Source organism: Anomaloglossus baeobatrachus, chromosome 8 (genome assembly GCF_048569485.1).
Source record: "Anomaloglossus baeobatrachus isolate aAnoBae1 chromosome 8, aAnoBae1.hap1, whole genome shotgun sequence".
Lineage (NCBI taxonomy): Eukaryota > Metazoa > Chordata > Amphibia > Anura > Aromobatidae > Anomaloglossus > Anomaloglossus baeobatrachus.
Window position 1 is genome coordinate 51,659,728 of NC_134360.1, and position 13,736 is coordinate 51,673,463.

At 38.6% G+C, this 13,736-nt stretch overlaps 1 protein-coding gene across 4 annotated transcripts in view; it reads left to right on the forward strand.

The window, feature by feature from the left end:
• The window catches only part of IL5RA (interleukin 5 receptor subunit alpha), a 121,171-nt gene that overhangs the window by 53,129 nt on the left and 54,306 nt on the right, over positions 1-13,736 (forward strand). For 3 of the 4 annotated variants that reach the window (XM_075321608.1, XM_075321610.1, XM_075321609.1), the window contains exon 2: positions 9,457-9,517. In XM_075321608.1, coding sequence (XP_075177723.1) covers positions 9,460-9,517 — 58 coding nt within the window. In that variant the 5' untranslated portion in view covers positions 9,457-9,459. Of the gene's footprint in view, positions 1-9,419; positions 9,518-13,736 lie in introns of those variants that run through there. The other variant, XM_075321612.1, reaches the window with a different exon arrangement.

Genomic DNA, 13,736 nt, shown 5'->3' on the forward strand with positions numbered 1-13,736 from the left:
ACTTTTATGTTGAGGTGCCCATACTTTTGCACCAGTCAAATTTTGTTTAAATGCGGATTGCAAATTTTCTGTTAGTACAATAAACCTCATTTCAATCCAGAAATATTACTCAGTCCATCAGTTATTAGATATATGAATCTGAAATAGCTGTTGCAAAACCCCAAATTGTTATAAAGAAAACAGGTTAACATTAATAGGGGTGCCCAAACTTATTCATATGACTGTATATGATTGTATTATTGGAGCAGTGTATGGTATGGCCATATGTGCACTGCATGACTATATTATGGGAGTACTGTATGGTATAGTTATATGTGCACTGTATAACTATTACTGGGGCTGAGTATAGTATAGCTATATGTGCACTGTATGTCTATAATTGGAGCAATATACGGTATAGCTATATGTGCACTGTATGACTGTATTATTGGAGCAATGTACGGTATAGCTATATGTGCACTGTATGACTGTATTATTGGAGCAATGTACGTTATAGCTATATGTGCACTGTATGACTGTATTATTGGAGCAATGTACGGTATAGTTATATGTGCAAATAGAAGAAAGAAGGAACATCCAGCTCTTCAGGCGAGGAAAGCCATGGTCTTTATTTTAGCATGCAGACAACGGATGACATGACAAGCACAGCACTACGCGTTTCAGGTGAAACAATCACCCTTAATCATGATATATTAAGGGTTATAGTTATATGTGTACTATATGATTATTACTGAGGCTGAGTATGGCATAGCTATATGTGCACTGTATGACTGTATTATTGGAGCAATATACGGTATAGTTATATGTGCACTGTATGACTGTATTAGAGCAATATACGGTATAGTTATATGTGCACTGTATGACTGTATTATTAGAGCAGTGTATGGCATAGCTATATGTGCACTGTATGTCGGTATTATTGGAGCAGTGTACGGTATAGTTATATGTGCACTATATGACTGTATTATTGGAGCAGTGTACGGTATAGTTATAGTTCACTGTATGACTATTTTTGGTGCAGTGTACAGTATAGTTATATGTGCACTGTATGACTGTATTATTGGAGCAGTGTATGGCATAGCTATATGTGCACTGTATGACTTATTGGAGCAGTGTATGGCATAGCTATATGTGCACTGTATGTCTGTATTATTGGAGCAGTGTATGGTATAGCTATATGTGCACTGTATGTCTGTATTATTGGAGCAGTGTATGGCATAGCTATATGTGCACTGTATGACTGTATTGGAGCAGTGTATGGTATAGCTATATGTGCACTGTATGACTTGTCTCATTGTAACACAGTGTGGCATCTTTATTGTGCACTGTCTGGTAATGTGGTCACTATATAGTGCAACATAGCAGGGTGGCATTAATAGTAGAAACATCAGTGGGACCGGTGACATCTTCCTCGGGCTCTGCCAATCAATGGCTTCTGGTCAGGTGACCTTCTTATTATGATGGTGGGGGAGGGGTGGGGTTTGGTGTTTAGTAATTATACTCAGAGTGATTCGGAGTCCAGGATTTGTGATCTGCAGTTTTGGCTTAAATATCAAAAAGGAAATGTGACAACACCGAATATAACATTTCTCAAGTTCCAGATGTTTGAGTCAGTTTCCCGTTTCTTAAACTGAAACACCAGCACCGGTCATGGGAAGCTGCCAACGACGGAGCGCAGAATAAATATTCCAGCACCATCTGGCACAGGCTCCAAAATTGTGCAGATTGTGAAAAACCTGAAAATCGGAAAGTACAAATCTCCTGGGAAATCGGAGAGAGGTCACCGCAGTGCAAAATCCTGGAAATACAGAGGAGAGAAGCTGCGGGAGGAATGACCAGAGATGACCGGACCTCCCCGGGCAAATCTGACAACCCTGCGCCCAGAAGCTGCCAGATTAGTGGTCACCCAGGTTTCCCAGATATAGAAATAAAGAATAGATATCTAGAATATCTAACAGGAGAAGACGCCAGGGTAAACATGGCTGATCGTTTCTTCTCTAACTGATAAAACAATTCATGAGAGCAGCAGAGCCCATTAAGGGGTACGGAGGTTTTATTTTTTTATTTCCCTGAAAATAAGACCTACCCCCAAAATAAGCCCTAGGAGGCTTTTGGGGGCTTTTGGGAATATGCTTAAAATATAAGCCCCACTGCAAATATAAGCCCTAGTTACGGTTCCACAAGGAAGTGTCCAAAATGCTAAAAAAGTTAGAGAATACAGCAGGACTCTTCATCAAAGAAAGCAGACACCCCCAAAAGAAAGCAGACATGTCCAGAAAAAAGCAGACATGTCCAGAAAAAAGCAGACATGCCCAAAAGAAAGCAGAGCTGAAAATTTCTTTTTCTCTATCCAAAAGAAAGCAGACACGCCCAAAATAAAGCAGACACGCCCAAAATAAAGCAGACACACCCAAAAGAAAGTAGACACCCTCCAAAAGAAAGTAGACATGCCCAAAAGAAAGCAGACATACCCAAAAGAAAGCAGACATGCCCAAAAGAAAGGAGACATACCCAAAAGAAAGCAGACATGCCCAAAAGAAAGGAGACATACCCAAAAGAAAGCAGACGTACCCAAAAGAAAGCAGACATACCCAAAAGAAAGCAGAAATACCCAAAAGAAAGCAGACATACCCAAAAGAAAGCAGACATACCCAAAAGAAAGCAGACATACCAAAAAGAAAGGAGATATATCCAAAAGAAAGGAGATGTACCCAAAAGAAAGCAAACATACCAAAAAGAAAGCAGACATACCCAAAAGAAAAAAAAAACCAAAAAACTGAGCTGTGACAAATGTTCAATAAACATGCAACATTACAAGCATGTGAATTGCAGCCTCAAGACTAGAAAAAAACAAGGAGAAAATTGTAGAAAAAATACCCTGACTATAAATAAATAAATTGCAAGTGCTTAATAACAGGGTACTTAGTATATACATTTTTGCAAAAAGGTAAGAAGCTGTCTCACCTCGTCACGGTGTACCCATCTGAGACAGTCCCTAACCTACTAAAGTTAAAAACATATTCTGTACCTGACTAGTGTCATGTCAAAACTTCAATATGGATGGTAAAGTGGTTAGCTGGGTCCCAGATTAAATACACAGCAAAAAGTGAGAATCAGGTAATTGTTCAGCCCTCCTGATACTGAGGCTGAACAATTACCTGCTTCTCACTTTTATACTAAGTACCCTGTTTATTAAGCACTTGCAATTTATTTATTTATAGTCAGGGTATTTTTTCTCCTTGGTTTTTTATACCCAAAAGAAAGGAGATATATCCAAAAGAAAGGAGATATACCCAAAAGAAAGCAGACATACCAAAAAGAAAGGAGACATACCCAAAAGAAAGCAGACATGCCCAAAAGAAAGCAGACATGCCCAAAAGAAAGCAGACCTGCCCAAGCGAAAGGAGACATACCCAAAAGAAAGGAGACATATCCAAAAGAAAGGAGACATATCCAAAAGAAAGGAGACATATCCAAAAGAAAGGAGACATATCCAAAGAAAGGAGACATATCCAAAAGAAAGGAGATATACCCAAAAGAAAGGAGACATATCCAAAAGAAAGCAGACAAATCCAAAAGAAAGCAGACAACCACCAAAAGAAAGCAGACACCTTCCACCCACCCCCCAATAAAAAGAAATTGCATTCACCAAAACTCAAACAATTACAGATGAGAAGTGCCATTGGTGGATGGGCTCTCACACAGAGATCTGCACTGCTGTCAGGTTCCTCGCCATTCCAGCTGTTTTGCACAGTAGCTCTCAGGAACAGATCGGGCACCAGTATCAGAGTGATACTACTTCCAGTCACCAGGGGGAGCCAACCACTGTAGAACGCAGGGGGCCACCCAGTGACGCAGATTTGTATGTGAGAGCCCATTCACTTGCCAACTCTAATTGTTTAGGGTCCGGTAAGTGCAATTGTTTTATGGGGTGTCTGCTTTCTTTTGGGTGTAAACTTAGCAGTACATAGAGAATAATAAATATAAGCAGGTAATTTAACCCTTTGTAAATATGGTATATACCCACCACTATGAGAATAGCGGATCAGATAAGACAATGTGCATCTGACCCAGTAATAGGAGTAACACAAGATGTTCCAGAATGGGATGATAATTAGATTTCAATAAATGTTTTTGGGGGTTTTTTTAAGCCCTGTTCACACCGCGTTTCTGCAGTGCATCCGAGGGATTTGCATTTTATCTCTGAGTCTGTCCACTTATTTATATGGGCACAGAAATGTGGTCTGCCATGTACCGATGCTTGTCTAAATAGAGAGGTCCAGAAAAAAACAAAAGGGGTTCATTAGAATTTTGTTTATGTCATTGTATGCTATGGACATTGGTTATTGGTTCAGCTGAAACATGTTCTTAGGGGAATTTAGGTGCACTACAGAAACGCAGTGTGAATGGGATCTTAGTCATGGTGACTGGTATACAGATTTATCTACTTGTCACTGTACTGTATAGTTAAATATGCACTATATGACAGTATATATTGGCACTGTATGATATATTTGTATGTGTTCTATATACTTGCATTATTTGGGCACTCTTTAGTCTCTGTATTATTACTTGGGTTCTAAATATTATGACTTTATTATTTGAGCAGTGTATGATATGATTATAAGCATGCTGTATTGCAGTATTATTGGAGCAGTGTATGGTATAGCTGAATGTGCACTGTATGTCTGTATTATTGGAGCAGTGTATGGCATAGCTATATGTGCACTGTATGACTGTATTGGAGCAGTGTATGGCATAGCTATATGTGCACTGTATGACTGTATTGGAGCAGTGTATGGTATAGCTATATGTGCACTGTATGACTTGTCTCATTGTAACACAGTGTGGCATCTTTATTGTGCACTGTCTGGTAATGTGGTCACTATATAGTGCAACATAGCAGGGTGGCATTAATAGTAGAAACATCAGTGGGACCGGTGACATCTTCCTCGGGCTCTGCCAATCAATGGCTTCTGGTCAGGTGACCTTCTTATTATGATGGTGGGGGAGGGGTGGGATTTGGTGTTTAGTAATTATACTCAGAGTGATTCGGAGTCCAGGATTTGTGATCTGCAGTTTTGGCTTAAATATCAAAAAGGAAATGTGACAACACTGAATATAACATTTCTCAAGTTCCAGATGTTTGAGTCAGTTTCCCGTTTCTTAAACTGAAACACCAGCGCCGGTCATGGGAAGCTGCCAACGACGGAGCGCAGAATAAATATTCCAGCACCATCTGGCACAGGCTCCAAAATTGTGCAGATTGTGAAAAACCTGAAAATCGGAAAGTACAAATCTCCTGGGAAATCGGAGAGAGGTCACCGCAGTGCAAAATCTTGGAAATACAGAGGAGAGAAGCTGCGGGAGGAATGACCAGAGATGACCGGACCTCCCCGGGCAAATCTGACAACCCTGCGCCCAGAAGCTGCCAGATTAGTGGTCACCCAGGTTTCCCAGATATAGAAATAAAGAATAGATATCTAGAATATCTAACAGGAGAAGACGCCAGGGTAAACATGGCTGATCGTTTCTTCTCTAACTGATAAAACAATTCATGAGAGCAGCAGAGCCCATTAAGGGGTACGGAGGTTTTATTTTTTTATTTCCCTGAAAATAAGACTTACCCCGAAAATAAGCCCTAGGAGGCTTTTGGGGGCTTTTGGGAATATGCTTAAAATATAAGCCCCACTGCAAATATAAGCCCTAGTTACGGTTCCATAAGGAAGTGTCCAAAATGCTAAAAAAGTTAGAGAATACAGCAGGACTCTTCATCAAAGAAAGTAGACCCCCCCAAAAGAAAGCAGACATGTCCAGAAAAAAGCAGACATGTCCAGAAAAAAGCAGACATGCCCAAAAGAAAGGAGAGCTGAAAATTTCTTTTTCTCTATCCAAAAGAAAGCAGACACGCCCAAAATAAAGCAGACACGCCCAAAATAAAGTAGACACCCTCCAAAAGAAAGCAGACACGCCCAAAAGAAAGCAGACATGCCCAAAAGAAAGCAGACATACCCAAAAGAAAGCAGACATGCCCAAAAGAAAGCAGACATGCCCAAAAGAAAGCAGACATACCCAAAAGAAAGCAGACATGCCCAAAAGAAAGCAGACATGCCCAAAAGAAAGCAGACATACCCAAAAGAAAGCAGACATACCCAAAAGAAAGCAGACATGCCCAAAAGAAAGCAGACATACCCAAAAGAAAGCAGACATGCCCAAAAGAAAGCAGACATACCCAAAAGAAAGCAGACATACCCAAAAGAAAGCAGACATGCCCAAAAGAAAGCAGACATACCCAAAAGAAAGCAGACATACCCAAAAGAAAGCAGACATGCCCAAAAGAAAGCAGACATACCCAAAAGAAAGCAGACATGCCCAAAAGAAAGCAGACATGCCCAAAAGAAAGCAGACATACCCAAAAGAAAGCAGACATGCCCAAAAGAAAGCAGACATACCCAAAAGAAAGCAGACATACCCAAAAGAAAGCAGACATGCCCAAAAGAAAGCAAACATACCAAAAAGAAAGCAGACATACCCAAAAGAAAGGAGATATATCCAAAAGAAAGGAGATATACCCAAAAGAAAGCAAACATACCAAAAAGAAAGCAGACATACCAAAAACAAAGGAGACATACCCAAAAGAAAGCAGACATAACCAAAAGAAAGCAGACATAACCAAAAGAAAGCAGACATGCCCAAAAGAAAGCAGACATGCCCAAAAGAGAGCAGACCTGCCCAAACGAAAGGAGACATACCCAAAAGAAAGCAGACATACCCAAAAGAAAGGAGATATACCAAAAAAAAAGGAGACATATCCAAAAGAAAGGAGACATATCCAAAGAAAGGAGATATACCCAAAAAAAGGAGACATATCCAAAAGAAAGGAGACATATCCAAAAGAAAGGAGATATACCCAAAAAAAGGAGACATATCCAAAAGAAAGGAGACATATCCAAAAGAAAGGAGATATACCCAAAAAAAGGAGACATATCCAAAAGAAAGGAGACATATCCAAAGAAAGGAGACATATCCAAAAGAAAGGAGATATACCCAAAAGAAAGGAGACATATCCAAAAGAAAGCAGACAAATCCAAAAGAAAGCAGACAACCACCAAAAGAAAGCAGACACCTTCCACCCACCCCCCAATAAAAAGAAATTGCATTCACCAAAACTCAAACAATTACAGATGAGAAGTGCCATTGGTGGATGGGCTCTCACACAGAGATCTGCACTGCTGTCAGGTTCCTCGCCATTCCAGCTGTTTTGCACAGTAGCTCTCAGGAACAGATCGGGCACCAGTATCAGAGTGATACTACTTCCAGTCACCAGGGGGAGCCAACCACTGTAGAACGCAGGGGGCCACCCAGTGACGCAGATTTGTATGTGAGAGCCCATTCACTTGCCAACTCTAATTGTTTAGGGTCCGGTAAGTGCAATTGTTTTATGGGGTGTCTGCTTTCTTTTGGGGGTAAACTTAGCAGTACATAGAGAATAATAAATATAAGCAGGTAATTTAACCCTTTGTAAATATGGTATGCACCCACCACTATGAGAATAGCGGATCAGATAAGACAATGTGCATCTGACCCAGTAATAGGAGTAACACTAAATGTTGATGTTCCAGAATGGGATAATTAGATTTCAATAAATGTTTTTGGGTTTTTTTTAAGCCCTGTTCACACCGCGTTTCTGCAGTGCATCCGAGGGATTTGCATTTTATCTCTGAGTCTGTCCACTTATTTATATGGGCACAGAAATGTGGTCTGCCATGTACCGATGCTTGTCTAAATAGAGAGGTCCAGAAAAAAACAAAAGGGGTTCATTAGAATTTTGTTTATGTCATTGTATGCTATGGACATTGGTTATTGGTTCAGCTGAAACATGTTCTTAGGGGAATTTAGGTGCACTACAGAAACGCAGTGTGAATGGGATCTTAGTCATGGTGACTGGTATACAGATTTATCTACTTGTCACTGTACTGTATAGTTAAATATGCACTATATGACAGTATATATTGGCACTGTATGATACATTTGTATGTGTTCTATATACTTGCATTATCTGGGCACTCTTTAGTCTCTGTATTATTACTTGGGTTCTAAATATTATGACTTTATTATTTGAGCAGTGTATGATATGATTATAAGCACGCTGTATTACAGTATTATTGGAGCAGTGTATGGTATGGCTGAATGTGCACTGTATGTCTGTATTATTGGAGCAGTGTATGGTATGGCTGAATGTGCACTATATGACTAATTTGTAAACACTGTATGTGTGCACTATATGACTGCATTATTGGAAGACTTAAGTATTAAAATGTCTGAAATGTATGACTATTATTGGAGCAGTGTATGGTATATATGTATGTGCACTGTATGACTATTATTGGAGCACTGTATGGCATAGTTATGTGCATTGTATGACTGTATTATTGGAGCAGTGCATATTATAGTTATATGTGTACTGTATGGCTGTATTATTGGAGCAGTGTATGGTATAGTTATATGTCCACTGTATGGCTGTATTATTGGAACACTGTATGGTATAGTTATATGTGCACTGTATGGCTGTATTATTGGATCAGTGTATAGTTTAGTTATGTGTGCACTGTATGACTATATTATTGGTACAGTGTCTTGTGTGGCTGTATGTGCACTGTATGGCTGTATTATTGGATCAGTGTATAGTATAGTTATGTGTGCACTGTATGACTATATTATTGGACCAGTGTCTGGTATGGCTGTATGTGCACTGTATGGCTGTATTGGAGCAGTATATGGTATGGCTGTATGTGCACTGTATGACTATATTATTGGACCAGTGTCTGGTATGGCTGTATGTGCACTGTATGGCTGTATTGGAGCAGTATATGGTATGGCTGTATGTGCACTGTATGGCTGTATTGGAGCAGTATATGGTATGGCTGTATGTGCACTGTATGGCTGTATTATTTTAGCAGTGCATGATATAGTTATATGTGCACTGTATGGCTGTATTATTGGAGCACTGTACGGTATAGTTATATGTGCACTGTATGGCTGTATTATTGGAGCAGTGTATGGTATGGCTGTATGTGTACTATATGACTATATTATTGGAGCAGTGGTATGGCTGTATGTGCACTGTATGGCTGTATTATTGGAGCAGTGTATGGTATGGCTGTATGTGTACTATATGGCTATATTATTGGAGCAGTGGTATGGCTGTATGTGCACTGTTTGACTGTGATTATAAATAAGTAACAGTTATTTGTTGAAAAATCTATAACCATTATAATGTATTTGTAATCTCTGTGTACAGAAATATGTATCTGTTTATGTATTATGCTTACAGATCTTGGCAAATAGTTTCACTTCCCTAAATCTAGCACAGAATATGATCAGGGCGTTTTCCTACCGTAGTAGATACAATTCTCTGTACTTCTTTATGACATTTCTGTGTTTTCTCCTCCGCAGGTCATGTCTGGAGCAGCCACGCTTCTGTTACTGCTGTCATATTGTCAGATGTCTGTACACGGTGAGTCCAATGGAGGGTCCTCCCTCATCCATCCATCCATCCATCCGTCCATCCATCCATCCGTCCATCCATCCATCCACCCATCCATCCATCCATCCATCCATCCATCCACCCACCCATCCACCCACCCATCCACACCTGTATATATGCTTACAGTAAATACTATACCATTATATAAATAATAAATACATATGCTATATAGTGTGTGTGTGTGTGTGTGTGTGTGTGTCTATGTACTGTATGTGTATATACTGATATATATATATATATATATTATATATAATTTGTTTAAATGCAAATTTAGATATGTGGTTGTTATATCTTTATGCATTATTATAAGTTAGATTACTGTACTTGTCTATGTATGCCCCTTTTTCATTTGTAAAGTTCCATGGAAGAAATGGTGCTTTCATCATACTAAGCATCAGATCTTATGAACATTGGACAAGACTCAAGTGGAAATAAATTTCCCTGGAAGGTCTGGTCGCCATTATTTTGTTACTTGTGTTGAGACGTCTTGGCGATGAAACAAGAAAGGCAAAATAAAACAACAAATTAAACACTAATGAAAAAAATGGAAAAAAAAATAATCAATAAAGTGATTATAATTAGTCATTATTATAAAGTTATAATGAAGTAATAGGAGAATAGATCATAATAGTAAACTAAAGTTATAACAGAATGATGATTGAATAGTATTATAACAAGAATAAATTAAGGAATAATAATAATAATAATAATAAAAAGAAGAAGAAGAAGAAGAAGAAAGGATAGAAAAGTATTACAATAATATTATAAAGCAATAATCAAACAGTATTATAGTAGCATATTAATGAAATAAATATAATAAACTGATGATAGAACAATGATATAATAATAATATTATAATGTAACAGTGTAATAATGTAATAATAGAAAAAAAGTATTATAATGGTAGAGAAATGATAGAACAGTATTATAATAGTATAAAAATGTAATAAAAGTATAGTAAGTAATGATAGAATAGGGTATAATAAAGTAATTATATCACAGTACTACAACACTCTCATAGAATACAAATAGAATAGTACTATGATAGAATTACAATGTAATAATAGTATATTAAATAATGATAGAATAGTGTGATAATAGTATAAAAATGTAATGCTAGTGTAGCAAGTAATGATAGAAGAGTGTGATAATAATATAAAATGTAAAAATATTGTAGTAAGTAATGATAGAACAGTTGTAGAATATAGTAAAGTAATTATAGCACAGTACTATAACACTCTAATAAAATACAAATAGAATAATACTTTATTAGTATAACAATAATAATATATAATATAATACTATATATATATATATATATATATATATATATATATATAATAATAATAATAATGGTGAAGTAAGTAATGATAGATTAGTGTGTAGTAAAAAATAAAAAAAAACCCAAATAGAATAGAAATATAATTCCACAGTAAAGTACCAGAATTAAGATAAGAAGGTAGACAACAATCAATATTCAGTGTTCTTTTTGTTACACTTTTTTTGTTTTATGTTCTAAAATTGAAAGGTGTTATTAAGTATGATGTAGTGATGTTAAGAATATTTTGCTCCAGGTGTGTTAGGTTTGGGGGATCATCTATTTTGAGAAGGTTAATGGAGTTTGTGAGAAGCATTGTAGAGAATAGTTTTGGATTGTTAGAAGCAGACAGTTATATGGATTGTATAAGGTCTCTTCTATATCTAAACTTTTAAACTAATGCTCAAAATTATATAAAAAAAAAAACTTTGGGGATTGAGGGATCTTTGGATGTTAACCCATTGTGGAATAATTATTGCTTAAGCCCTGTGCACACGCTGCAGATTTTACCGCAGTTTTGCCTTGGTTTTGCTGCAAAAAATGTTCACAACCTTTCTGCAGTCATTGCCCAGCAAAACCTATAGTAAAAAAAAAATGCTGGGCGCACACTGCGTTTTTTCTGACCAACAGGTATTGCTGCATGTTTTCTGCAGCAAAAAGAATTGCATTTCACTTCTTTTCCGTAGGTACCTGTGGTTTTAGCCATAGATAATGGTCAAAAACCGCAGGGAATAACCCACGGAAAAACCGCGGCAAACCGTGGTAAAACTGCATGCGGTTTTCGGGTGCGTTTTGCTGCGTTTTTTTACCGCAGGTGCGGTAATATTTTAGAGGGTCCGGAATTTTCTTAAGAAAATTCAATTTTCTAGTGCGCACAGGGCCTTAGGGGTCTTTTGATTATTTTTAATGTTGGATAATCTATTTGTTAAACATCAGTGAGAAAAACCCCACAGTCTTAAATTTATAAAATTACTAGCTGTAATACCCGGCAGTACCCTGAATAGTATCTGTCTCTCTGTCACTCTCCCTCTCTCTGCCTCTGTCTGTCTCGCTCTCTGTATGTCTGTCTCTCTTTATCTCTTTGTCTGTGTCTCTTTCCCTGTCTGCTTGTCTCTGTCTGTCTCTCTCTTTCTCTCTCTCCGTCTGTCTCTTTCCCTGTCTGTCTGTCTCTGTTTAGCTCTTTCTCTGTCTTTCTCTTTCCCTGTCTGTCTCTGTGTGTCTGTATCTGTCTCTTTCCCTGTCAGACCAGTCTTTCTTTATGTCTGTCACTGTCTGTCTCTCTCTGTCTGTCTCTCTCTGTCTGTCTCTCTGTCTGTCTCTCTCTGTCTGTCTCTCTCTGTCTGTCTCTCTCTGTCTGTCTCTCTCTGTCTGTCTCTCTGTCTGTCTCTCTCTGTCTGTCTCTCTCTGTATCTTTCCCTGTCTGTCTGTTTTCCTGTCTTTCTGTGTTGTCTCATTCTCTGTCTGTCTCTTTCTGTCTGTTTCTTTCTCTCTCTGTCTCTTTCTTTCCCTGTCTGTCTCTATCTCTCTATCTATATTTTGTCTGTCTATCTCTTTCCCTGTCTGTGTCTGTCTGTCTCTGTGTCTGTTTCTTTCCCTCTCTTTCTGTGTCTGTCTGTCTCTTTCCCTGTTTGTCCCTTTCCGTCTGTCTGTCTCTGTGTGTCTCTCTGTCTGTCTCTACTGAAATCATGTTACAACACACATAAACTTCTTATACTAAGGGCGGCTTTGCACGTTGCGACATTGCACGTGAGATGTCGATGGGGTCAAATCGAAAGTGACGCACATCCGGCGTCGCAGTCGATATCGCAACGTGTAAAACCTTTTTGATACGATGAACGAGCGCAAAAGCGTCGTTATCGTATCATCGCTGCAGCCTCCGACATTTCCATAATGCCGGTGGAGCGACAGGTGCGATGTTGTTCCTCGCTCCTGCGGCAGCACACATCGCTGTGTGTAAAGCCGCAGGAGCGAGGAACTTCACGTTACCTGCCGCCGGCTGCAATGAGAAGGACGGAGGTGGGCGGCATGTTTACAAGCTGCTCATCTCCGCCCCTCCGCTTCAATTGGCCGCCTGCCATGTGACGTCGCTGTGACGCCGCACGACCCGCCCCCCTAAGGAAGGAGGCGGGTCACCGGCCAGAAGGACGTCGCACGGCAGGTATGTGCGTGTGAAGCTGCCGTAGCGATAATAATCGCTACGGCAGCTTTCACTAGATATCGCCCGTGCGACGGGGGCGGGACTATCGCTGCAGCATCGGTAACACATTGTTACCGATGTCGCAACATGCAAAGCCCGCCTTAGAATGTCCTTTGTTACCCATAGCAACCAATCACCCATAGCAACCAATCACCGATTCTATTAATGACTTATAGCTCTCAGCTCCATTGACTTTAATGTAAGCAGGTTTTTTTGTGAATAACTATAAAGTGTGGGGTTAAATTTTCCTCTCAAAAGATAGTCTATGATGTTACCCGAGTCAAATCAGGTGTTTGTGCAAAATATCATGATTGTAAATGCGACGGTGCGAATTCATTAACGGACATATTCACATACATACACACATACATACTTACATACATGATGTACTCCACCAAAAAACAAAGTGATTTCTGTATATTAAAATAGATTATTTATTTAATATATTTAAAAAAAACATATAAAACAATGACAAGTATAATAAATTATGGTGCTTCAAAAACAGAGGGACGATGTGTCAGCATAAATATTAAAGTTATAAAAAGCACAAGAGTAAACAAAATCTAAATATTCGGTACAAAATGAATGTATTTTTGTCTGGAAATTTCAAGTATTAGTAAATATATCTGGTTTGTATAAACCTAAAAAGTATACAATTCACAGACAAAAATAGA